Here is a 25493-nt window from a genome sequence, read left to right on the forward strand (position 1 = left end):
GTGCCCTCGAGGCCAGACGGCGGGACTTGGTGACACGGAGCTTTTGCGAGGTGTCCCCAATCCCTGCGGCAGCTGCCCTTGAGGCCGCACTGCAGGACTTGCCTTTCGTAGGCTTTTCTATCTTTCAGCTGCCCTCGAGGCCACACCACAGGACTTGGTGACCCGGAGCTTCGGCGAGGAGTCTCCAGGCCCTGCGGCAGGTGCCCTCGAGGCCATTCTCTGGGGCTTCGTGCCCTGGAGCTTTTCCCTGGCATCTCCAATCCCTGCGGCGGCTGCCCTTGAGGCCACACTGCAGGACTTGCCTTTCGTAGGCTTTTCTGCCTTTCAGGTGCCCTCGAGGCCAGACCGCAAGACTTGGTGACCCGGAGCTTCGGCGAGGAGTCTCCAGGCCCTGCGGCAGGTGCCCTCGAGGCCATTCTCTGGGGCTTCGTGCCCTGGACCTTTTCCCCTGGCGTCTCCAATCCCTGCGGCAGGTGCCCTTGAGGTCCGACTGTAGGATGGCGGAGAGACGCTTCAGCCTGTGCAGGTTTCTCAGGAGGAAGAAGAAGAAGGAAGGCCCTGGGACTGCCCCTGCACAGCAGCTTGAGGAGGTGGAGCAGCCCCAGCCCCTGCAGGAGGGTGAGTGGCAGAGCTGGACCAACAGCTGGTGGCTGCAGCCGGTTGGGCCTCTTCCCATCCCATCCCATCCCATCCCATCCCATCCCATCCCATCCCATCCCATCCCATCCCATCCCATCCCCTGTGGACGTGGCCAGGAAAAGGGAGGGGGAAGGAGGGCCCAGGGCTGATCCCTGGCACCTCCATGCACTGACCATCCCGGGGCTGGCCCTGCCTGTGGAGCGCAGGGCTGGGCCGTGTTCTCCGGCCTGTCCCGCAGCCCCTCAGCTCTGACCGCGCTCGCTCTTTGCCAGATCCAGGCCGGGACCGGACACAAGAACAGGACCGTGCCCGTGGACGCTTCCGCAGGGCAGCACAGGTACCTGCAGCCACGGCCTCCTGGGCTGGGCCTGCTGTCCCTGCTCAGCCTGGCACGGCTGTCAGAGCTCTCCAGGGCACATCCCGTTCTTCCCTGCCCTTTGTTTTCCTGTAGGCCGTTCGGAAATTCGTGGGCATTCGGCGTCCAAAGACCAGGATCACACCAAGCGAGGTCATGGCACAGCCTGACCCCACGCCCAGGGAGCTCACGGCCAAGGCTGACGGCGCAACGCCTGAGGGCGAGGCAGACACTGACATCCCAGCCGTTCAGTGCCCGCCCAGTGCTCCTGGTCTGGACATTCCTGGGGAGAGAGTTGTCTCTGTGGAAGTAAGCAGCCTGTGGGTAGGGATTGTGTGGCCCCTCATGCCAGGTCTGCTGGGCCCCTTTGAGGCCAGCAGAGTATGGTGGGAAGGGAAGCACTTCTCGGGGGCAACTTGGAAAATTGCTCCCTCTGGCAGCTCTCCAACTCCCCCCTGGCCCCTCCAGGCCAGACTTTAGAACTTGATGAGCTGCAGTGTTCCCAAACCTGCTGCGTTGCAGGTGCCTTCAAGGCACTTGTGCAGGACTTGGTGAGCCAGAGCTTTTCCGTGCCATCTCTCCTGCAGGAAGCCATGAAGCCAGAGAGAGACACAGAGCAGAGACCCCCCAGGGTGCCCAAGCTGGCCTGGCTGAAGGAGGGGGAGGAGGAAGGCCCTGGAGCTGCCCCATCCCAGCAGCCTGAGGAGGCGGAGCGGTCCCAGCCCCTGCAGGAGGGTGAGTGGCACAGCTGGACCAACAGCTGGTGGCTGCAGCCGGTTGGGCCTCTTCCCATCCCATCCCTTGTGGACAGGGCCAAGGAAAGGGAGGGGGAAGGAGGGCTCGGGGCTGATCCCTGGCAGCTCCATGCACTGGCCATCCCGGGGCTGGCCCTGCCTGTGGAGCGCAGGGCTGGGCCGTGTTCTCCGGCCTGTCCCGCAGCCCCTCAGCTCTGACCACGCTCGCTCTTTGCCAGATCCAGGCCGGGACCGGACACCGGAGCAGGACCGCGCCCGGGGCCGCTTCTGCAGGGCAGCACAGGTACCTGCAGCCACGGCCTCCTGGGCTGGGCCTGCTGTCCCTGCTCAGCCTGACACCGCTGTCGGAGCCCTCCAGGGCACATCCCTCTCTTCCTGCCTTTCTCCTGCAGATGGTTTGCCGATTCACCAGGTGCATTTGGAGGGAAGAGACCATCGCCATGTCTGCTGGGGGCATGGCAAACTCTGACCTCTGCAATGCCGAGACCAGCGCTGCCCTGCTGGATTTGCTTGTGGAGAATGGTGTCTCCAGTGCCGAGAAAGTAAGCAGCCTGTGGCCAGGGCTCCAGCCCTGCAGGGATTGTGCGGGCCCTCACGCCGGCTCCGCTGGGCCCCCTCAGCCTTTGAGGCCAGCCCAGAGTGGTGGGAAGGGAAGCACTTGCCGGGGGAAGCCGGGCAAGTTGCTGGCTCTGGCAGCTCTCCAAGTCTGCCCCGTGCCCCCTGCAGGTGCCAGCCTTCGTCAGGTACATCCACCGGTGGCTCACGGCCAATGTGTGTGCTGAGCGCAGACTAGACAGGACTCTTCTGGCTCTGGTCGAGGCACACCCCGTGGATGTGGTGGTGACTCTGCTGCGCTCTGCCCCATGCTGTGACAGGTATGGGGCCCCTCTGCCTCCAGGGCTCACCAGCCCATCATCCTGTAGAGCCCATCCCAGGTGTCTGTCAGGTCAAGAGTTCCTGGAGCCTCTGGCATGCCAGCCACGGATCCTGCTCCCATGTGCCCTCCTTGCTCCTCAGGGTGCTGTGGCTCTGTCAGCTGGGAGCGGGAAGCGCCCAGGCCGTGGCACTGTGGCTGAGAGCCCGCTGACACAGAGCTTTGACCCCCCAGAGCTGCTGTGAGCATGTGGAGAGCAATCATCGGCTTGAGAACTACTGCAGAGTCGGTGCTGACGATCCTTGCCCTCGTCCTGGGAAGCTGGCCAGCCTGCAGCATGCGCACCTCTGATGGGGATGAAACGGAAGTCTTTGCCCTGGCTGTGAGTTTCTGGAACCGGCCTTTGCTCAGCGCCACGTCACCTCCCCGGCAGCTCTTCATCCTCCCCCAGCACTGCATCTCCCTGCCTCAGGCACTGGGCTGGCAAGCTGGCTCAGGGGCAGGTTCAGGGGCACCAGGCCGGCTGCTCCTGCTGTGCCTCCCCTGGCCTCTCCCTGCCACGCTCGGGCCCTGCCCCATGGATGTCCGGGCACTGAGAGCTGTCTCCGGCTGGTTTCCTTTTTGCAGGCAACCGTGGCACTCTGGAAGATCCTCCATCTGCTCTGCTGCACACGGGCAGTGAGGGAGTGTTTCCCCAACCTCTTTGTGCATCTGCTCTTCCAAGTGTTCTTCAGCACAGTGCAGATGCCGGAGGAGGTTGACACTCTGTGGAGGGAGTGCCGGAACCAACGCAGCCTTCCCACCAAGCCCAACAGGTGCTCCATCCCACTCCTCCTGTCCCTGCCACACCTTAGGGGCTGGCCAGGGCTCCCAGCATGACCTGGGCTTTGCTCTGCACGCAGGTTTGCAGTGCTGACCCTCAAAGCCCTGCTGCACCGTCTGCGCTGCGAGAGCGTGGTGGTGGCACTGGAGCGCAAGTGTGGCTGGGACACGCTCCTCAACGCCGACACCCACCACTACGCAGTGGGTCTGCTGGCCAGGTGAGACCCCCTTGTCCCCGCTGCCCCTGTCATTTCTGCCCTCTGCACGGGGCACCCCACGCAGTGCCCGTGGTCGTGGGCCAGAGGGCCTTGTCACCCAGGGATGGCCGAGCAGAGTGGCAAAGGCTGGGAGAGGCGGGGGCACAGGAGGAGCCGCCTGCCAGAGTGCCCTGGTCCCCCGCCGGGGTGCTGGGGAAAGAGCAGGCCTCTGGGAGTGAGTCCCGGCAGAGGTTTGCCCAGCCAGCTCAGGCATGACAGTTCTTGTTTCCCTCCTGCCAGGGAGATGGGCTCTGTCTGCACCCCCTGGTGCTGCAGCATTGTGTGCTGCCTCCTGGAGCTGCTCAGCGAGGAGATGTGTCCCTGGGAGCTCCCCGCCATGGTGTTCCTTGTGGAGGTGAGCCTGATGGCGAGCGCTGCCTGGCCGAGCTGCCTCCACCTCTCTGGCCTTGTGCAGCCGCATCTGCGGGGGAAGCCCAGTGAAGGGAGCTGGGGCAGAGGGGGGGCTCCACTGTGTGCCCTTGGCCCCTTGCTGCTGGGGTGACACTTGTCCCCAGCTGTGTTTTGGGTCCTTCTGCTGCCAGCACTCGCGCTTCCCTCATGGCTCCTCAAGGCCAAGGAATGCCAGGGCTGGGTGGCACAGAGGAGCGGGCGAGTGGCCTGCGCAGGGCAGGGAGCCCAGGGGCTCTGCAGAGCCACTGCTGCTTTTGGGCAGGGCTGCCCGGGACGGTGCCGCGCCCTGTGCTGCTGCCTGGGCCCAGCCCTGTGCGGGTGCGGGCTGCTGCCGGCCGGGCAGCCCGTCAGCGCTCCGTGCCTTTCAGTCCCTGGTCTACCTGGACGTGAGGGAGTGCGGCGAAAGCGTCCTGCCGATCCTTTCAAGGCACCTGTGGAGCGAGTGCCCAGAGATGCGCCGCCAAGTGCTGAGGGGCCTGGTGGTGCTCAGCCAGGATGCCGTGACGGTGAGGAAGGGGCGGTTGGCCGAAGCCGTGCGGCAGTGCCGGGGCTGGGGAGCACAGCTGCTGCCAGCTCTGCTGCCTCCCCGCTCAGCTGCCCGAGTCCCTCGGGACAGGCCTTTGGCCTCTGGGCCCCGCGGCAGCACGTGGGGCTGCCCCGCCGGAGCGGGGTTGGCGCTGCAGCCCTTCATGGCTTCCCAGCACAGCCTTGTGTTCCTCACAGGCCAAAAGAATGGGCAGCCTGACTGAAAGCCTCGTGCAGCTCCTGTGGGACGCAGATGGAGAGCTGGTCCGGAGGACTGTCAGCGTCCTCGGCTTTCTGTTCTCCGACAAAGACATCCAGCTCTCCAGCCCCACCGCCCTGCAGCTGGCTGAGGCGCTGCAGCCGCTCTTCGACAACGTAAGGCTCTGTGCCCCGCAGCCACAGGCAACGGGTGCTGGCAGGAAACTTTGTGCCTTGTGGATTTTCAGGCCTGTGCCCAGGTGGGCCTGGAGAAGCCAGTGCTGAGGTCTTTTCATTTCCACCAGGCTGACAGCAGTGTGCAGCTGTCCTCCATCCTCCTCTTCTGCGGGGTGATGGTGACAGGGGAGAAAGAGGGAAAAAAGGCCCTGAAGCCACACGTGCGCCAGAGCCTGCTTCCACTCTTCTTCCACTGCCACGATGAGAACCAGAGAGTGGCAGAGGTGAGCACTTGTGGGCTCTGGTGTCCCTGTGGCAGAGGGCTGGGCTGCCTCCTGCCCTGGCACCTGATGGGCTCCAGCCTCCTGCTGGCCTTGCTCCAGGGACACGGGTCCTTTGCCCTGGGCTGTGGTGCCATCTCCCAGTGCTTGTTGCTCTGCAGGCCTCTGGGGAAGCGCTGCTTTGTGTGGCCGGCTTCCTGAAGAGAAAGGACCTGCAGAAGATAGTGAAGAGGAAGGAGCTGTGGAAGTTCAGCGAGTGCCTGGTAAGGACGGCCATGAAGCCCCAGCCCCAGGCTGGAGCAGCCCCCAGTCCCCGACGCTCAGAGTGTGGGGCTGGCACTGTGGCCCTGCCCACTGCTGCAGCCGCCTGCGGGACAGCGGCCTGCGCCGCACCCGCTGCTGCCTTGCCTGGGGCGTGCGGGCAGGGGAGGCCAGTGCTGGGCGCAGGCAGCTCCCAGCCATGGGGCAGAGCCCCAGCCAACCCTTCCCTCCGGCCCTGCCTCTCTCTGCAGCTGGAAAAGGAGCGGAGTCGAGTGGCCGAGTACCTGCGCCAGGCCCTGCCGTACCTGGAGAGCCCACAGGAGCCCCTGCGAGAGGCGGCCATCAGGTTCATGGGTGAGCCACAAGGTCCCTCCCCGCCTCGCTGCAGCTCGGCCCCAGCCCCGGCTGCTGCAGCGGCAGCAGGATGCAGCCCAGAGATGTGCTGGGGAGCCCCGAGTGCCCTGGTGGCTGCCGCCCTGTGCCAGCCCAGCTCTGGGGAGTCCCGAGGCAGGAAGGCCCCGGGCTCAGCCCTGCCAGGGCAGGAGGGTGCGTGGCCGGGCCGGCAGCGCCGCCGGGGGGAGCTGTGCCGCTGGGGCCCTGACAGGGTCTGTGTTCCCAGGGATGGCCGGGAGGTACGTGCGGGGACAGCCTGAAGAGCTGCAGGACATCATCGAGAGTGAGTGAGGGCAGCGCGGTGTCAGCGGGGGCTGGCGGGAGGAGCACGGAGCCTGGGCAGGGAGCTGCAATCCTGCCCTGGCTGTGGAGGGCTCTGCTCCCTGCACGGATGAGGGACGGCTTGGGCAGAGCAGAGAGAGATTTCAGAGGCACGGGGGGGATTGGTGGCCAGCGCCTTCCGGCTGATCCCGTTGGGCCCTGCTCCCTCCTGGCCATGGCAAGAACTGGGTGAGATGGCCCTGGCTGGAGGAGCTTCTTGGGTCGCCACAGATCCAGGCTCTGACCTTGGCTCTGTTCCTCTCTGTTGCAGCTCTTCAGGGTCTGAGGAACGACACCAGCCCCGCCATCTCAAGCCTGGCGCGTCAGAGCTGCCGTGTGCTGGAAGCTGCTCAGAGAGCTGCATCCCCCCAGCTGCAGCAGCCGCCAGACTGGCTGTGCAGGGCCTGCAAGAGCTGTCCTGCTCTGCGGGGCAGTTTGTGGCTGTGCTGCCTGAGCTCTGGGGAGGCTTGATGTGGGAAGCGGTGTCTGCTGGGGCCACGTGAGCCTGCGAGGAAGACCCCTGCTGTGGAAGCACTTCCCTCTAGTCCAGCATAGGAATATAAAATTCCTCTTGCCACACACAGAGGCTCAGGAGTGGTTTTTGGAGCCCAGTTTGCACAGGGCATTGGGGAAGAGGGGAAAAAGGGTCCTTGTGCTCAGCAACGCTTGCCCAGGTGTGCAGTGAGAAGAGAAAGAGCCCCAAGTCCCCTTGGCCTTTGGCGATGCTGTGCTGAAGCCTCCAAGCTTGCAGCAGAGCAGCTGGGCAAAGGCTGGAGCTGTGGGGATCCCTGAGCCAAAGGTCCTTGGAGATGGCCAGAAGCCCTGTCCCAGGCAGGAAGTGCCATCTGTGTCCTGCCCAGGTGTTGGCCGGCTGCTGTGGCGCTTGCCCGGGGCATCTGCCGTGCCTGCGGCAGAAGGGCTGGAGGCCTGGGCAGGAGGGTGGGGACAGCGCCAAGGGGGCCAGGCTGGCCTGGCTGGGGACAAGGAGGGCCAGGGGTCCCTGGCGGGGCACGACCGCTGGGTGCTGCCTGAGGAAGGCACCTGCCGAGAAAAAGAACTGTGGCAAATATGGCAACAGGAGCTGAGGCAGGTGCCGGAAGAAGCACAAATGGCTAAGCACCTGCCTGGGATCGATACTGTGTGACACTGTTACCGAGAGAAGACTAATACAGAAAAAGACTGCTTTATTGTTACCGGGGTTTACCAAAGAACTTGTTCAGACAGTTTTCTTCCAAGTTTTTCCAATTTCAATGTATTTTCCTCTCACGGATATCCCCATTTTTCCTATTGGTTCCCATCTGTTGCATTGCAGATACTCTCCCCGTTGGCTCCTGCTGATTCCATGTTCCCTCCTTCCTTCCCTGGTTGGCTGTTTCCCATGTCAGTCCCATGCTCCGCCCTTTTTGCCAGCACCTTCCTCACCCTCCCCTATAGAAGTCCAAGCCCTGCTTCAATAAAGTTGTGACAGCACGGTGATAGCTCCACTGCGTGACAGTGTGTGTTTCCATCCTCTACTTCGCTCGAACCCACTTGCTGTCGCAGCCCCTCTTCTAGCCCAGACTGCGGCAACTGCCGGCCAGGGCCAGGGGCAGGGGCAGGGCCGTGAGCCAGCCCGGGCCCCCGCGGCTGCCCAGCCCACGGGGCTGTGTCCCAGAGCCTGCTGAGCCAGAGCTCTGGGCCCGCGGAGGTGTTGCAGCACGGGGAGGGCGCGGGGCTCCTCGGGCAGGGCTGCGCGGTCGCTGCTGCCCAAGCCACAGACAAGAGCAGCAGGCTGTGCACAGCAGCAGCAGCAGCCACAACGCCTGGGCCTCCTCGGGAGTCGTCTCCCGGGGGCACAGCTCTTTGGGCAGGAGAGGGGCACCGGCCGTGCCAGGACTGGGGGCGGTGACAGGTCTCCTTGGGTAAGGACTTGCCAGAGCTGCTGATTTTGGCGCAGCCCTGGCCAATGGGGTGGGAGCAGCATTGGTGCCCTTGTGTCATAGGTTTGAAAGGAGATGTGGGAATTTTTTCCCTAGGGTACCTCGTCCTCGCCCCCCCAGTCTGTTTCTTCTGGGATGGGGGGAGTCGGGGATGGGGTGGGGGCAGAGCGGAGCCGCAGGCGCTGGGCAGCGCGGGAGCGGGGAGAGGGGGAGGTCTCCCGGGGAAGCACGGTTGCCACAGGCACGGCCGGCAGTCTGTCGTTTGGGGGGTTTCTTTGGTTTTGGTGTGCACCGGACAGAGCGGGGAGTCCGGTTTTGGCTGCCTGCTTTTTCTTTGCCTGAGAGGAAGTTTTTTTCCCCACAGGACACCTCGTGGAGAACAACTACAAGAAAGAGACCAAACCATCTCAGAGCGAGGTATTCTGCCTTCAGACGGCCTGTGGGAAAAAGGACTTTTTTTTTTTCCAGTGCTGGCTGCGAGCACAGGTGGCTGCGAGCAGCTGTTGAAGTGCCGGGACAGTCCTGCCTTCCCACCCCACATCCCAGGTTGCTGTGGGTTTCTCCCTCCACCTGGGGAACTGGGACTTTGTTTTGTTTCTTCCAAAAGGTTTTGATTGCACCATTTGTTGTTTATTCAGATTTGGTTAATAAAAAGCTGTTTCTTTTCCTTTTCCACGCTTCCACCTGAAGATTCTTGATTTCTAAGTTGTAATATTATTCAAATAAGACACCCTGCCCTCACATTCCTTCTGCGTGTCACAGCCCCGTGTTTGGGAGGGCCACCAGCCGGCACTTCTCCCAAGGAGCCCGTGCCAGCTCGTGTGGAGGCCCCGTGGCCTTCCCGCTGCGGCTGCCTCGGCAGCCGAGGGGGCTCCTTCTGCTGCCGTGGGCAGGCACAGCAGGGGAGGGTTTGCTTAGTTTTTCAACTGTGCCTAAAGTTCGTATCCAGCTGCTTTGGAGAATGGACTGCTTCCCGCCTGGGGCAGGTTGGCCAGGCTAGGGGAGGCCCCAGGGCACGTGGCAGTGTGTCACAGGGCCCTTTGTGACGTGGTGGGATGGCACGGGGCAGGGTGTCACCGGGCCCTTTGTGACACGCGATGACTTAGTAGTGGTGGTGAGGTGGCCACGCCTCAGTGCTCCTCGGAGCGTGCGACGGGACAGACGGGACAGAGCGGTGCTGTGCGGAGCCCCCGTGCAGCCAACTCGTTCTTTTCTGATCCGGAGCGTTTTGGTGGCGTTTTTGTGCTGCGAGTGCCCTCGAGGCCAGACCGCGGGACTTGGTGACACGGAGCTTTTGCGAGGTGTCCCCAATCCCTGCGGCAGCTGCCCTTGAGGCCGCACTGCAGGACTTGCCTTTCGTAGGCTTTTCTATCTTTCAGCTGCCCTCGAGGCCACACCACAGGACTTGGTGACCCGGAGCTTCGGCGAGGAGTCTCCAGGCCCTGCGGCAGGTGCCCTCGAGGCCATTCTCTGGGGCTTCGTGCCCCGGAGCTTTTCCCTGGCATCTCCAATCCCTGCGGCGGCTGCCCTTGAGGCCGCACTGCAGGACTTGCCTTTCGTAGGCTTTTCTATCTTTCAGCTGCCCTCGAGGCCACACCACAGGACTTGGTGACCCGGAGCTTCGGCGAGGAGTCTCCAGGCCCTGCGGCAGGTGCCCTCGAGGCCATTCTCTGGGGCTTCGTGCCCTGGACCTTTTCCCCTGGCGTCTCCAATCCCTGCGGCAGGTCCCCTTGAGGTCCGACTGTAGGATGGCGGAGAGACGCTTCAACCTGTGCAGGTTTCTCAGGAGGAAGAAGAAGAAGGAAGGCCCTGGGACTGCCCCTGCACAGCAGCTTGAGGAGGTGGAGCAGCCCCAGCCCCTGCAGGAGGGTGAGTGGCAGAGCTGGACCAACAGCTGGTGGCTGCAGCCGGTTGGGCCTCTTCCCATCCCATCCCATCCCATCCCCTGTGGACGTGGTCAGGAAAAGGGAGGGGGAAGGAGGGCCCAGGGCTGATCCCTGGCACCTCCATGCACTGGCCATCCCGGGGCTGGCCCTGCCTGTGGAGCGCAGGGCTGGGCCGTGTTCTCCGGCCTGTCCCGCAGCCCCTCAGCTCTGACCGCGCTCGCTCTTTGCCAGATCCAGGCCGGGACCGGACACAAGAACAGGACCGTGCCCGTGGACGCTTCCGCAGGGCAGCACAGGTACCTGCAACCACGGCCTCCTGGGCTGGGCCTGCTGTCCCTGCTCAGCCTGGCACGGCTGTCAGAGCTCTCCAGGGCACATCCCGTTCTTCCCTGCCCTTTGTTTTCCTGTAGGCCGTTCGGAAATTCGTGGGCATTCGGCGTCCAAAGACCAGGATCACACCAAGCGAGGTCATGGCACAGCCTGACCCCACGCCCAGGGAGCTCACGGCCAAGGCTGACGGCGCAACGCCTGAGGGCGAGGCAGACACTGACATCCCAGCCGTTCAGTGCCCGCCCAGTGCTCCTGGTCTGGACATTCCTGGGGAGAGAGTTGTCTCTGTGGAAGTAAGCAGCCTGTGGGTAGGGATTGTGTGGCCCCTCATGCCAGGTCTGCTGGGCCCCTTTGAGGCCAGCAGAGTATGGTGGGAAGGGAAGCACTTCTCGGGGGCAACTTGGAAAATTGCTCCCTCTGGCAGCTCTCCAACTCCCCCCTGGCCCCTCCAGGCCAGACTTTAGAACTTGATGAGCTGCAGTGTTCCCAAACCTGCTGTGTTGCAGGTGCCTTCAAGGCACTTGTGCAGGACTTGGTGAGCCAGAGCTTTTCCGTGCCATCTCTCCTGCAGGAAGCCATGAAGCCAGAGAGAGACACAGAGCAGAGACCCCCCAGGGTGCCCAAGCTGGCCTGGCTGAAGGAAGGGGAGGAGGAAGGCCCTGGAGCTGCCCCATCCCAGCAGCCTGAGGAGGCGGAGCGGTCCCAGCCCCTGCAGGAGGGTGAGTGGCACAGCTGGGCCCCAGGGCTGGTGACTGCAGCCAGATGGGCCTCTTGCCATCCCATCCCTTGTGGACAGAGCCAAGGAAAGGGAGGAGGAAGGAGGGCTCGGGGCTGATCCCTGGCAGCTCCATGCACTGGCCATCCCGGGGCTGGCCCTGCCTGTGGAGCGCAGGGCTGGGCCGTGTTCTCCGGCCTGTCCCGCAGCCCCTCAGCTCTGACCACGCTCGCTCTTTGCCAGATCCAGGCCGGGACCAGACACCGGAGCAGGACAGCGCCCGGGGCCGCTTCTGCAGGGCAGCACAGGTACCTGCAGCCACGGCCTCCTGGGCTGGGCCTGCTGTCCCTGCTCAGCCTGGCACCGCTGTCGGAGCCCTTCAGGGCACATCCCTCTCTTCCTGCCTTTCTCCTGCAGATGGTTTGCCGATTCACCAGGTGCATTTGGAGGGAAGAGACCATCGCCATGTCTGCTGGGGGCATGGCAAACTCTGACCTCTGCAATGCCGAGACCAGCGCTGCCCTGCTGGATTTGCTTGTGGAGAATGGTGTCTCCAGTGCCGAGAAAGTAAGCAGCCTGTGGCCAGGGCTCCAGCCCTGCAGGGATTGTGCGGGCCCTCACGCCGGCTCCGCTGGGCCCCCTCAACCTTTGAGGCCAGCCCAGAGTGGTGGGAAGGGAAGCACTTGCCGGGGGAAGCCGGGCAAGTTGCTGGCTCTGGCAGCTCTCCAAGTCTGCCCCGTGCCCCTGCAGGTGCCAGCCTTCGTCAGGTACATCCACCGGTGGCTCACGGCCAATGTGTGTGCTGAGCGCAGACTAGACAGGACTCTTCTGGCTCTGGTCGAGGCACACCCCGTGGATGTGGTGGTGACTCTGCTGCGCTCTGCCCCATGCTGTGACAGGTATGGGGCCCCTCTGCCTCCAGGGCTCACCAGCCCATCATCCTGTAGAGCCCATCCCAGGTGTCTGTCAGGTCAAGAGTTCCTGGAGCCTCTGGCATGCCAGCCACGGATCCTGCTCCCATGTGCCCTCCTTGCTCCTCAGTGTGCTGTGGCTCTGTCAGCTGGGAGCGGGAAGCGCCCAGGCCGTGGCACTGTGGCTGAGAGCCCGCTGACACAGAGCTTTGACCCCCCAGAGCTGCTGTGAGCATGTGGAGAGCAATCATCGGCTTGAGAACTACTGCAGAGTCGGTGCTGACGATCCTTGCCCTCGTCCTGGGAAGCTGGCCAGCCTGCAGCATGCGCACCTCTGATGGGGATGAAACGGAAGTCTTTGCCCTGGCTGTGAGTTTCTGGAACCGGCCTTTGCTCAGCGCCACGTCACCTCCCCGGCAGCTCTTCATCCTCCCCCAGCACTGCATCTCCCTGCCTCAGGCACTGGGCTGGCAAGCTGGCTCAGGGGCAGGTTCAGGGGCACCAGGCCGGCTGCTCCTGCTGTGCCTCCCCTGGCCTCTCCCTGCCACGCTCGGGCCCTGCCCCATGGATGTCCGGGCACTGAGAGCTGTCTCCGGCTGGTTTCCTTTTTGCAGGCAACCGTGGCACTCTGGAAGATCCTCCATCTGCTCTGCTGCACACGGGCAGTGAGGGAGTGTTTCCCCAACCTCTTTGTGCATCTGCTCTTCCAAGTGTTCTTCAGCACAGTGCAGATGCCGGAGGAGGTTGACACTCTGTGGAGGGAGTGCCGGAACCAACGCAGCCTTCCCACCAAGCCCAACAGGTGCTCCATCCCACTCCTCCTGTCCCTGCCACGCCTTCGGGGCTGGCCAGGGCTCCCAGCATGACCTGGGCTTTGCTCTGCACGCAGGTTTGCAGTGCTGACCCTCAAAGCCCTGCTGCACCGTCTGCGCTGCGAGAGCGTGGTGGTGGCACTGGAGCGCAAGTGTGGCTGGGACACGCTCCTCAACGCCGACACCCACCACTACGCAGTGGGTCTGCTGGCCAGGTGAGACCCCCTTGTCCCCGCTGCCCCTGTCATTTCTGCCCTCTGCACGGGGCACCCCACGCAGTGCCCGTGGTCGTGGGCCAGAGGGCCTTGTCACCCAGGGATGGCCGAGCAGAGTGGCAAAGGCTGGGAGAGGCGGGGGCACAGGAGGAGCCGCCTGCCAGAGTGCCCTGGTCCCCCGCCGGGGTGCTGGGGAAAGAGCAGGCCTCTGGGAGTGAGTCCCGGCAGAGGTTTGCCCAGCCAGCTCAGGCATGACAGTTCTTGTTTCCCTCCTGCCAGGGAGATGGGCTCTGTCTGCACCCCCTGGTGCTGCAGCATTGTGTGCTGCCTCCTGGAGCTGCTCAGCGAGGAGATGTGTCCCTGGGAGCTCCCCGCCATGGTGTTCCTTGTGGAGGTGAGCCTGATGGCGAGCGCTGCCTGGCCGAGCTGCCTCCACCTCTCTGGCCTTGTGCAGCCGCATCTGCGGGGGAAGCCCAGTGAAGGGAGCTGGGGCAGAGGGGGGGCTCCACTGTGTGCCCTTGGCCCCTTGCTGCTGGGGTGACACTTGTCCCCAGCTGTGTTTTGGGTCCTTCTGCTGCCAGCACTCGCGCTTCCCTCATGGCTCCTCAAGGCCAAGGAATGCCAGGGCTGGGTGGCACAGAGGAGCGGGCGAGTGGCCTGCGCAGGGCAGGGAGCCCAGGGGCTCTGCAGAGCCACTGCTGCTTTTGGGCAGGGCTGCCCGGGACGGTGCCGCGCCCTGTGCTGCTGCCTGGGCCCAGCCCTGTGCGGGTGCGGGCTGCTGCCGGCCGGGCAGCCCGTCAGCGCTCCGTGCCTTTCAGTCCCTGGTCTACCTGGACGTGAGGGAGTGCGGCGAAAGCGTCCTGCCGATCCTTTCAAGGCACCTGTGGAGCGAGTGCCCAGAGATGCGCCGCCAAGTGCTGAGGGGCCTGGTGGTGCTCAGCCAGGATGCCGTGACGGTGAGGAAGGGGCGGTTGGCCGAAGCCGTGCGGCAGTGCCGGGGCTGGGGAGCACAGCTGCTGCCAGCTCTGCTGCCTCCCCGCTCAGCTGCCCGAGTCCCTCGGGACAGGCCTTTGGCCTCTGGGCCCCGCAGCAGCATGTGGGGCTGCCCTGCCAGAGCGGGGTTGGCGCTGCAGCCCTTCATGGCTTCCCAGCACAGCCTTGTGTTCCTCACAGGCCAAAAGAATGGGCAGCCTGACTGAAAGCCTCGTGCAGCTCCTGTGGGACGCAGATGGAGAGCTGGTCCGGAGGACTGTCAGCGTCCTCGGCTTTCTGTTCTCCGACAAAGACATCCAGCTCTCCAGCCCCACCGCCCTGCAGCTGGCTGAGGCGCTGCAGCCGCTCTTCGACAACGTAAGGCTCTGTGCCCCGCAGCCACAGGCAACGGGTGCTGGCAGGAAACTTTGTGCCTTGTGGATTTTCAGGCCTGTGCCCAGGTGGGCCTGGAGAAGCCAGTGCTGAGGTCTTTTCATTTCCACCAGGCTGACAGCAGTGTGCAGCTGTCCTCCATCCTCCTCTTCTGCGGGGTGATGGTGACAGGGGAGAAAGAGGGAAAAAAGGCCCTGAAGCCACACGTGCGCCAGAGCCTGCTTCCACTCTTCTTCCACTGCCACGATGAGAACCAGAGAGTGGCAGAGGTGAGCACTTGTGGGCTCTGGTGTCCCTGTGGCAGAGGGCTGGGCTGCCTCCTGCCCTGGCACTTGATGGACTCCTGCCTCCTGCTGGCCTTGCTCCAGGGACACGGGTCCTTTGCCCTGGGCCGTGGTGCCATCTCCCAGTGCTTGTTGCTCTGCAGGCCTCTGGGGAAGCGCTGCTTTGTGTGGCCGGCTTCCTGAAGAGAAAGGACCTGCAGAAGATAGTGAAGAGGAAGGAGCTGTGGAAGTTCAGCGAGTGCCTGGTAAGGACGGCCATGAAGCCCCAGCCCCAGGCTGGAGCAGCCCCCAGTCCCCGACGCTCAGAGTGTGGGGCTGGCACTGTGGCCCTGCCCACTGCTGCAGCCGCCTGCGGGACAGCGGCCTGTGCCCCACACGCTGCTGCCTTGCCTGGGGCGTGCGGGCAGGGGAGGCCAGTGCTGGGCGCAGGCAGCTCCCAGCCATGGGGCAGAGCCCCAGCCAACCCTTCCCTCCGGCCCTGCCTCTCTCTGCAGCTGGAAAAGGAGCGGAGTCGAGTGGCCGAGTACCTGCGCCAGGCCCTGCCGTACCTGGAGAGCCCACAGGAGCCCCTGCGAGAGGCGGCCATCAGGTTCATGGGTGAGCCACAAGGTCCCTCCCCGCCCCGCTGCAGCTCGGCCCCAGCCCCGGCTGCTGCAGCGGCAGCAGGATGCGGCCCAGGGATGTGCTGGGGAGCCCCGAGTGCCCTGGTGGCTGCCGCCCTGTGCCAGCCCAGCCCTGGGGAGTCCCGAGGCAGGAAGGCCCCGGGCTCAGCCCTGCCAGGGCAGGAGGGTGCGTGGCCGGGCCGGCAGCGCCGCCGGGGGGGAGCTGTGCCGCTGGGGCCCTGACAGGGTCTGTGTTCCCAGGGATGGCCGGGAGGTACGTGCGGGGACAGCCTGAAGAGCTGCAGGACATCATCGAGAGTGAGTGAGGGCAGCGCGGTGTCAGCGGGGGCTGGCGGGAGGAGCACGGAGCCTGGGCAGGGAGCTGCAATCCTGCCCTGGCTGTGAAGGGCTCTGCTCCCTGCACGGATGAGGGACGGCTTGGGCAGAGCAGAGAGAGATTTCAGAGGCACGGGGGGGATTGGTGGCCAGCGCCTTCCGGCTGATCCCGTTGGGCCCTGCTCCCTCCTGGCCATGGCAAGAACTGGGTGAGATGGCCCTGGCTGGAGGAGCTTCTTGGGTCGCCACAGATCCAGGCTCTGACCTTGGCTCTGTTCCTCTCTGTTGCAGCTCTTCAGGGTCTGAGGAACGACACCAGCCCCGCCATCTCAAGCCTGGCGCGTCAGAGCTGCCGTGTGCTGGAAGCTGCTCAGAGAGCTGCATCCCCCCAGCTGCAGCAGCCGCCAGACTGGCTGTGCAGGGCCTGCAAGAGCTGTCCTGCTCTGCGGGGCAGTTTGTGGCTGTGCTGCCTGAGCTCTGGGGAGGCTTGATGTGGGAAGCGGTGTCTGCTGGGGCCACGTGAGCCTGCGAGGAAGACCCCTGCTGTGGAAGCACTTCCCTCTAGTCCAGCATAGGAATATAAAATTCCTCTTGCCACACACAGAGGCTCAGGAGTGGTTTTTGGTGCCCAGTTTACACAGGGCATTGGGGAAGAGGGGAAAAAGGGTCCTTGTGCTCAGCAACGCTTGCCCAGGTGTGCAGTGAGAAGAGAAAGAGCCCCAAGTCCCCTTGGCCTTTGGCGGTGCTGTGCTGAAGCCTCCAAGCTTGCAGCAGAGCAGCTGGGCAAAGGCTGGAGCTGTGGGGATCCCTGAGCCAAAGGTCCTTGGAGATGGCCAGAAGCCCTGTCCCAGGCAGGAAGTGCCATCTGTGTCCTGCCCAGGTGTTGGCCGGCTGCTGTGGCGCTTGCCCGGGGCATCTGCCGTGCCTGCGGCAGAAGGGCTGGAGGCCTGGGCAGGAGGGTGGGGACAGCGCCAAGGGGGCCAGGCTGGCCTGGCTGGGGACAAGGAGGGCCAGGGGTCCCTGGCGGGGCACGACCGCTGGGTGCTGCCTGAGGAAGGCACCTGCCGAGAAAAAGAACTGTGGCAAATATGGCAACAGGAGCTGAGGCAGGTGCCGGAAGAAGCACAAATGACTAAGCACCTGCCTGGGATCGATACTGTGTGACACTGTTACCGAGAGAAGACTAATACAGAAAAAGACTGCTTTATTGTTACCGGGGTTTACCAAAGAACTTGTTCAGACAGTTTTCTTCCAAGTTTTTCCAATTTCAATGTATTTTCCTCTCACGGATATCCCCATTTTTCCTATTGGTTCCCATCTGCTGCATTGCAGATACTCTCCCCGTTGGCTCCTGCTGATTCCATGTTCCCTCCTTCCTTCCCTGGTTGGCTGTTTCCCATGTCAGTCCCATGCTCCGCCCTTTTTGCCAGCACCTTCCTTACCCTCCCCTATAGAAGTCCAAACCCTGCTTCAATAAAGTTGTGACAGCACGGTGATAGCTCCACTGCGTGACAGTGTGTGTTTCCATCCTCTACTTCGCTTGAACCCACTTGCTGTCGCAGCCCCTCTCCTAGCCCAGACTGCGGCAGCTGCCGGCCAGGGCCAGGGGCAGGAGCAGGGCCGTGGGCCAGCCCGGGCCCCCGCGGCTGCCCAGCCCACGGGGCTGTGTCCCAGAGCCCGCTGAGCCAGAGCTCTGGGCCCGCGGAGGTGCTGCAGCACGGGGAGGGCGCGGGGCTCCTCGGGCAGGGCTGCGCGGTCGCTGCTGCCCAAGCCACAGACAAGAGCAGCAGGCTGTGCACAGCAGCAGCAGCAGCCACAACGCCTGGACCTCCTCGGGAGTCGTCCTCCGGGGGCACAGCTCTTTGGGCAGGAGAGGGGCACCGGCCCTGCCAGGACTGGGGGCAGTGACAGGTCTCCTTGGGTAAGGACTTGCCAGAGCTGCTGATTTTGGCGCAGCCCTAGCCAATGGGGTGGGAGCAGCATTGGTGCCCTTGTGTCATAGGTTTGAAAGGAGATGTGGGATTTTTTTCCCTAGGGTACCTCGTCCTCGCCCCCCCAGTCTGTTTCTTCTGGGATGGGGGGAGTCGGGGATGTGGTGGGGGCAGAGCGGAGCCGCAGGCGCTGGGCAGCGCGGGAGCGGGGATAGGGGGAGGTCTCCTGGGAAAGCACGGTTGCCACAGGCACGGCCGGCAGTCTGTCGTTTGGGGGGTTTCTTTGGTTTTGGTGTGCACCGGACAGAGCGGGGAGTCCGGTTTTGGCTGCCTGCTTTTTCTTTGCCTGAGAGGAAGTTTTTTTTCCCCACGGGACACCTCGTGGAGAACGACTACAAGAAAGAGACCAAGCCATCTCAGAGCGAGGTATTCTGCCTTCAGACGGCCTGTGGGAAAAAGGACTTTTTTTTTTTTTCCAGTGCTGGCTGCGAGCACAGGTGGCTGCGAGCAGCTGTTGAAGTGCCGGGACAGTCCTGCCTTCCCACCCCACTCCCCAGGTTGCTGTGGGTTTCTCCCTCCACCTGGGGAACTGGGACTTTGTTTTGTTTCTTCCAAAAGGTTTTGATTGCACCATTTGTTGTTTATTCAGATTTGGTTAATAAAAAGCTGTTTCTTTTCCTTTTCCACGCTTCCACCTGAAGATTCTTGATTTCTAAGTTGTAATCTTATTCAAATAAGACACCCTGCCCTCACATTCCTTCTGCGTGTCACAGCCCCGTGTTTGGGAGGGCCACCAGCCGGCACTTCTCCCAAGGAGCCCATGCCAGCTCGTGTGGAGGCCCCGTGGCCTTCCCGCTGCGGCTGCCTCGGCAGCCGAGGGGGCTCCTTCTGCTGCCGTGGGCAGGCACAGCAGGGGAGGGTTTGCTTAGTTTTTCAACTGTGCCTAAAGTTCGTATCCAGCTGCTTTGGAGAACGGACTGCTTCCCGCCTGGGGCAGGTTGGCCAGGCTAGGGGAGGCCCCAGGGCACGTGGCAGTGTGTCACAGGGCCCTTTGTGACACGGTGGGATGGCACGGGGCAGGGTGTCACCGGGCCCTTTGTGACACGCGATGACTTAGTAGTGGTGGTGAGGTGGCCACGCCTCAGTGCTCCTCGGAGCGTGCGACGGGACAGACGGGACAGAGCGGTGCTGTGCGGAGCCCCCGTGCAGCCAACTCGTTCTTTTCTGATCCAGAGCGTTTTGGTGGCGTTTTTGTGCTGCGAGTGCCCTCGAGGCCAGACCGCGGGACTTGGTGACGCGGAGCTTTTGCGAGGTGTCCCCAATCCCTGCGGCAGCTGCCCTTGAGGCCGCACTGCAGGACTTGCCTTTCGTAGGCTTTTCTATCTTTCAGCTGCCCTCGAGGCCACACCACAGGACTTGGTGACCCGGAGCTTCGGCGAGGAGTCTCCAGGCCCTGCGGCAGGTGCCCTCGAGGCCATTCTCTGGGGCTTCGTGCCCCGGAGCTTTTCCCTGGCATCTCCAATCCCTGCGGCGGCTGCCCTTGAGGCCGCACTGCAGGACTTGCCTTTCGTAGGCTTTTCTATCTTTCAGCTGCCCTCGAGGCCACACCACAGGACTTGGTGACCCGGAGCTTCGGCGAGGAGTCTCCAGGCCCTGCGGCAGGTGCCCTCGAGGCCATTCTCTGGGGCTTCGTGCCCTGGACCTTTTCCCCTGGCGTCTCCAATCCCTGCGGCAGGTGCCCTTGAGGCCCGACTGTAGGATGGCGGAGAGACGCTTCAACCTGTGCAGGTTTCTCAGGAGGAAGAAGAAGAAGGAAGGCCCTGGGACTGCCCCTGCACAGCAGCTTGAGGAGGTGGAGCAGCCCCAGCCCCTGCAGGAGGGTGAGTGGCAGAGCTGGACCAACAGCTGGTGGCTGCAGCCGGTTGGGCCTCTTCCCATCCCATCCCATCCCATCCCATCCCATCCCATCCCATCCCATCCCATCCCATCCCATCCCATCCCCTGTGGACGTGGCCAGGAAAAGGGAGGGGGAAGGAGGGCCCAGGGCTGATCCCTGGCACCTCCATGCACTGACCATCCCGGGGCTGGCCCTGCCTGTGCATGCAGGGCTGGGCCGTGTTCTCCGGCCTGTCCCGCAGCCCCTCAGCTCTGACCGCGCTCGCTCTTTGCCAGATCCAGGCCGGGACCGGACACAAGAACAGGACTGTGCCCGTGGACGCTTCCGCAGGGCAGCACAGGTACCTGCAGCCACGGCCTCCTGGGCTGGGCCTGCTGTCCCTGCTCAGCCTGGCACGGCTGTCAGAGCTCTCCAGGGCACATCCCGTTCTTCCCTGCCCTTTGTTTTCCTGTAGGCCGTTCGGAAATTCGTGGGCATTCGGCGTCCAAAGACCAGGATCACACCAAGCGAGGTCATGGCACAGCCTGACCCCACGCCCAGGGAGCTCACGGCCAAGGCTGACGGCGCAACGCCTGAGGGCGAGGCAGACACTGACATCCCAGCCGTTCAGTGCCCGCCCAGTGCTCCTGGTCTGGACATTCCTGGGGAGAGAGTTGTCTCTGTGGAAGTAAGCAGCCTGTGGGTAGGGATTGTGTGGCCCCTCATGCCAGGTCTGCTGGGCCCCTTTGAGGCCAGCAGAGTATGGTGGGAAGGGAAGCACTTCTCGGGGGCAACTTGGAAAATTGCTCCCTCTGGCAGCTCTCCAACTCCCCCCTGGCCCCTCCAGGCCAGACTTTAGAACTTGATGAGCTGCAGTGTTCCCAAACCTGCTGCGTTGCAGGTGCCTTCAAGGCACTTGTGCAGGACTTGGTGAGCCAGAGCTTTTCCGTGCCATCTCTCCTGCAGGAAGCCATGAAGCCAGAGAGAGACACAGAGCAGAGACCCCCCAGGGTGCCCAAGCTGGCCTGGCTGAAGGAGGGGGAGGAGGAAGGCCCTGGAGCTGCCCCATCCCAGCAGCCTGAGGAGGCGGAGCGGTCCCAGCCCCTGCAGGAGGGTGAGTGGCACAGCTGGACCAACAGCTGGTGGCTGCAGCCTGTTGGGCCTCTTCCCATCCCATCCCTTGTGGACAGGGCCAAGGAAAGGGAGGGGGAAGGAGGGCTCGGGGCTGATCCCTGGCAGCTCCATGCACTGGCCATCCCGGGGCTGGCCCTGCCTGTGGAGCGCAGGGCTGGGCCGTGTTCTCCGGCCTGTCCCGCAGCCCCTCAGCTCTGACCACGCTCGCTCTTTGCCAGATCCAGGCCGGGACCGGACACCGGAGCAGGACCGCGCCCGGGGCCGCTTCTGCAGGGCAGCACAGGTACCTGCAGCCACGGCCTCCTGAGCTGGGCCTGCTGTCCCTGCTCAGCCTGACACCGCTGTCGGAGCCCTCCAGGGCACATCCCTCTCTTCCTGCCTTTCTCCTGCAGATGGTTTGCCGATTCACCAGGTGCATTTGGAGGGAAGAGACCATCGCCATGTCTGCTGGGGGCATGGCAAACTCTGACCTCTGCAATGCCGAGACCAGCGCTGCCCTGCTGGATTTGCTTGTGGAGAATGGTGTCTCCAGTGCCGAGAAAGTAAGCAGCCTGTGGCCAGGGCTCCAGCCCTGCAGGGATTGTGCGGGCCCTCACGCCGGCTCCGCTGGGCCCCCTCAGCCTTTGAGGCCAGCCCAGAGTGGTGGGAAGGGAAGCACTTGCCGGGGGAAGCCGGGCAAGTTGCTGGCTCTGGCAGCTCTCCAAGTCTGCCCCGTGCCCCCTGCAGGTGCCAGCCTTCGTCAGGTACATCCACCGGTGGCTCACGGCCAATGTGTGTGCTGAGCGCAGACTAGACAGGACTCTTCTGGCTCTGGTCGAGGCACACCCCGTGGATGTGGTGGTGACTCTGCTGCGCTCTGCCCCATGCTGTGACAGGTATGGGGCCCCTCTGCCTCCAGGGCTCACCAGCCCATCATCCTGTAGAGCCCATCCCAGGTGTCTGTCAGGTCAAGAGTTCCTGGAGCCTCTGGCATGCCAGCCACGGATCCTGCTCCCATGTGCCCTCCTTGCTCCTCAGGGTGCTGTGGCTCTGTCAGCTGGGAGCGGGAAGCGCCCAGGCCGCGGCACTGTGGCTGAGAGCCCGCTGACACAGAGCTTTGACCCCCCAGAGCTGCTGTGAGCATGTGGAGAGCAATCATCTGCTTGAGAACTACTGCAGAGTCGGTGCTGACGATCCTTGCCCTCGTCCTGGGAAGCTGGCCAGCCTGCAGCATGCGCACCTCTGATGGGGATGAAACGGAAGTCTTTGCCCTGGCTGTGAGTTTCTGGAACCGGCCTTTGCTCAGCGCCACGTCACCTCCCCGGCAGCTCTTCATCCTCCCCCAGCACTGCATCTCCCTGCCTCAGGCACTGGGCTGGCAAGCTGGCTCAGGGGCAGGTTCAGGGGCACCAGGCCGGCTGCTCCTGCTGTGCCTCCCCTGGCCTCTCCCTGCCACGCTCGGGCCCTGCCCCATGGATGTCCGGGCACTGAGAGCTGTCTCCGGCTGGTTTCCTTTTTGCAGGCAACCGTGGCACTCTGGAAGATCCTCCATCTGCTCTGCTGCACACGGGCAGTGAGGGAGTGTTTCCCCAACCTCTTTGTGCATCTGCTCTTCCAAGTGTTCTTCAGCACAGTGCAGATGCCGGAGGAGGTTGACACTCTGTGGAGGGAGTGCCGGAACCAACGCAGCCTTCCCACCAAGCCCAACAGGTGCTCCATCCCACTCCTCCTGTCCCTGCCACACCTTAGGGGCTGGCCAGGGCTCCCAGCATGACCTGGGCTTTGCTCTGCACGCAGGTTTGCAGTGCTGACCCTCAAAGCCCTGCTGCACCGTCTGCGCTGCGAGAGCGTGGTGGTGGCACTGGAGCGCAAGTGTGGCTGGGACACGCTCCTCAACGCCGACACCCACCACTACGCAGTGGGTCTGCTGGCCAGGTGAGACCCCCTTGTCCCCGCTGCCCCTGTCATTTCTGCCCTCTGCACGGGGCACCCCACGCAGTGCCCGTGGTCGTGGGCCAGAGGGCCTTGTCACCCAGGGATGGCCGAGCAGAGTGGCAAAGGCTGGGAGAGGCGGGGGCACAGGAGGAGCCGCCTGCCAGAGTGCCCTGGTCCCCCGCCGGGGTGCTGGGGAAAGAGCAGGCCTCTGGGAGTGAGTCCCGGCAGAGGTTTGCCCAGCCAGCTCAGGCATGACAGTTCTTGTTTCCCTCCTGCCAGGGAGATGGGCTCTGTCTGCACCCCCTGGTGCTGCAGCATTGTGTGCTGCCTCCTGGAGCTGCTCAGCGAGGAGATGTGTCCCTGGGAGCTCCCCGCCATGGTGTTCCTTGTGGAGGTGAGCCTGATGGCGAGCGCTGCCTGGCCGAGCTGCCTCCACCTCTCTGGCCTTGTGCAGCCGCATCTGCGGGGGAAGCCCAGTGAAGGGAGCTGGGGCAGAGGGGGGGCTCCACTGTGTGCCCTTGGCCCCTTGCTGCTGGGGTGACACTTGTCCCCAGCTGTGTTTTGGGTCCTTCTGCTGCCAGCACTCACGCTTCCCTCATGGCTCCTCAAGGCCAAGGAATGCCAGGGCTGGGTGGCACAGAGGAGCGGGCGAGTGGCCTGCGCAGGGCAGGGAGCCCAGGGGCTCTGCAGAGCCACTGCTGCTTTTGGGCAGGGCTGCCCGGGACGGTGCCACGCCCTGTGCTGCTGCCTGGGCCCAGCCCTGTGCGGGTGCGGGCTGCTGCCGGCCGGGCAGCCCGTCAGCGCTCCGTGCCTTTCAGGCCCTGGTCTACCTGGACGTGAGGGAGTGCGGCGAAAGCATCCTGCAGATCCTTTCAAGGCACCTGTGGAGCGAGTGCCCAGAGATGCGCCGCCAAGTGCTGAGGGGCCTGGTGGTGCTCAGCCAGGATGCCGTGACGGTGAGGAAGGGGCGGTTGGCCGAAGCCGTGCGGCAGTGCCGGGGCTGGGGAGCACAGCTGCTGCCAGCTCTGCTGCCTCCCCGCTCAGCTGCCCGAGTCCCTCGGGACAGGCCTTTGGCCTCTGGGCCCCGCGGCAGCACGTGGGGCTGCCCCGCCGGAGCGGGGTTGGCGCTGCAGCCCTTCATGGCTTCCCAGCACAGCCTTGTGTTCCTCACAGGCCAAAAGAATGGGCAGCCTGACTGAAAGCCTCGTGCAGCTCCTGTGGGACGCAGATGGAGAGCTGGTCCGGAGGACTGTCAGCGTCCTCGGCTTTCTGTTCTCCGACAAAGACATCCAGCTCTCCAGCCCCACCGCCCTGCAGCTGGCTGAGGCGCTGCAGCCGCTCTTCGACAACGTAAGGCTCTGTGCCCCGCAGCCACAGGCAACGGGTGCTGGCAGGAAACTTTGTGCCTTGTGGATTTTCAGGCCTGTGCCCAGGTGGGCCTGGAGAAGCCAGTGCTGAGGTCTTTTCATTTCCACCAGGCTGACAGCAGTGTGCAGCTGTCCTCCATCCTCCTCTTCTGCGGGGTGATGGTGACAGGGGAGAAAGAGGGAAAAAAGGCCCTGAAGCCACACGTGCGCCAGAGCCTGCTTCCACTCTTCTTCCACTGCCACGATGAGAACCAGAGAGTGGCAGAGGTGAGCACTTGTGGGCTCTGGTGTCCCTGTGGCAGAGGGCTGGGCTGCCTCCTGCCCTGGCACCTGATGGGCTCCAGCCTCCTGCTGGCCTTGCTCCAGGGACACGGGTCCTTTGCCCTGGGCTGTGGTGCCATCTCCCAGTGCTTGTTGCTCTGCAGGCCTCTGGGGAAGCGCTGCTTTGTGTGGCCGGCTTCCTGAAGAGAAAGGACCTGCAGAAGATAGTGAAGAGGAAGGAGCTGTGGAAGTTCAGCGAGTGCCTGGTAAGGACGGCCATGAAGCCCCAGCCCCAGGCTGGAGCAGCCCCCAGTCCCCGACGCTCAGAGTGTGGGGCTGGCACTGTGGCCCTGCCCACTGCTGCAGCCGCCTGCGGGACAGCGGCCTGCGCCGCACCCGCTGCTGCCTTGCCTGGGGCGTGCGGGCAGGGGAGGCCAGTGCTGGGCGCAGGCAGCTCCCAGCCATGGGGCAGAGCCCCAGCCAACCCTTCCCTCCGGCCCTGCCTCTCTCTGCAGCTGGAAAAGGAGCGGAGTCGAGTGGCCGAGTACCTGCGCCAGGCCCTGCCGTACCTGGAGAGCCCACAGGAGCCCCTGCGAGAGGCGGCCATCAGGTTCATGGGTGAGCCACAAGGTCCCTCCCCGCCTCGCTGCAGCTCGGCCCCAGCCCCGGCTGCTGCAGCGGCAGCAGGATGCAGCCCAGAGATGTGCTGGGGAGCCCCGAGTGCCCTGGTGGCTGCCGCCCTGTGCCAGCCCAGCTCTGGGGAGTCCCGAGGCAGGAAGGCCCCGGGCTCAGCCCTGCCAGGGCAGGAGGGTGCGTGGCCGGGCCGGCAGCGCCGCCGGGGGGAGCTGTGCCGCTGGGGCCCTGACAGGGTCTGTGTTCCCAGGGATGGCCGGGAGGTACGTGCGGGGACAGCCTGAAGAGCTGCAGGACATCATCGAGAGTGAGTGAGGGCAGCGCGGTGTCAGCGGGGGCTGGCGGGAGGAGCACGGAGCCTGGGCATTGAGCTGCAATCCTGCCCTGGCTGTGGAGGGCTCTGCTCCCTGCACGGATGAGGGACGGCTTGGGCAGAGCAGAGAGAGATTTCAGAGGCACGGGGGGGATTGGTGGCCAGCGCCTTCCGGCTGATCCCGTTGGGCCCTGCTCCCTCCTGGCCATGGCAAGAACTGGGTGAGATGGCCCTGGCTGGAGGAGCTTCTTGGGTCGCCACAGATCCAGGCTCTGACCTTGGCTCTGTTCCTCTCTGTTGCAGCTCTTCAGGGTCTGAGGAACGACACCAGCCCCGCCATCTCAAGCCTGGCGCGTCAGAGCTGCCGTGTGCTGGAAGCTGCTCAGAGAGCTGCATCCCCCCAGCTGCAGCAGCCGCCAG

At 64.1% G+C, this 25493-nt stretch overlaps 1 protein-coding gene across 1 annotated transcript; it reads left to right on the top strand.

The window, feature by feature from the left end:
* LOC127472579 (uncharacterized) lies at positions 1-25493 on the top strand. Its single transcript, XM_051791004.1, is given in 23 exon segments — positions 1-618; positions 912-976; positions 1091-1303; positions 1582-1701; positions 10030-10057; positions 10306-10370; positions 10485-10697; positions 20418-20565; positions 20804-20868; positions 20978-21127; positions 21312-21460; positions 21694-21841; positions 22087-22274; positions 22362-22499; positions 22779-22893; positions 23318-23455; positions 23673-23849; positions 23978-24133; positions 24292-24393; positions 24643-24729; positions 24731-24745; positions 25011-25067; positions 25377-25493. Coding segments are annotated over 23 exon segments (2673 nt in total). The 5' UTR covers positions 1-497; the 3' UTR covers positions 25392-25493.

The sequence above is a fragment of the Manacus candei genome, unplaced genomic scaffold (assembly GCF_025592945.1).
Source record: "Manacus candei isolate 608988 ecotype Guabito, Panama unplaced genomic scaffold, ASM2559294v1 h1tg000029l, whole genome shotgun sequence".
In the NCBI taxonomy this organism is placed as follows: domain Eukaryota; kingdom Metazoa; phylum Chordata; class Aves; order Passeriformes; family Pipridae; genus Manacus; species Manacus candei.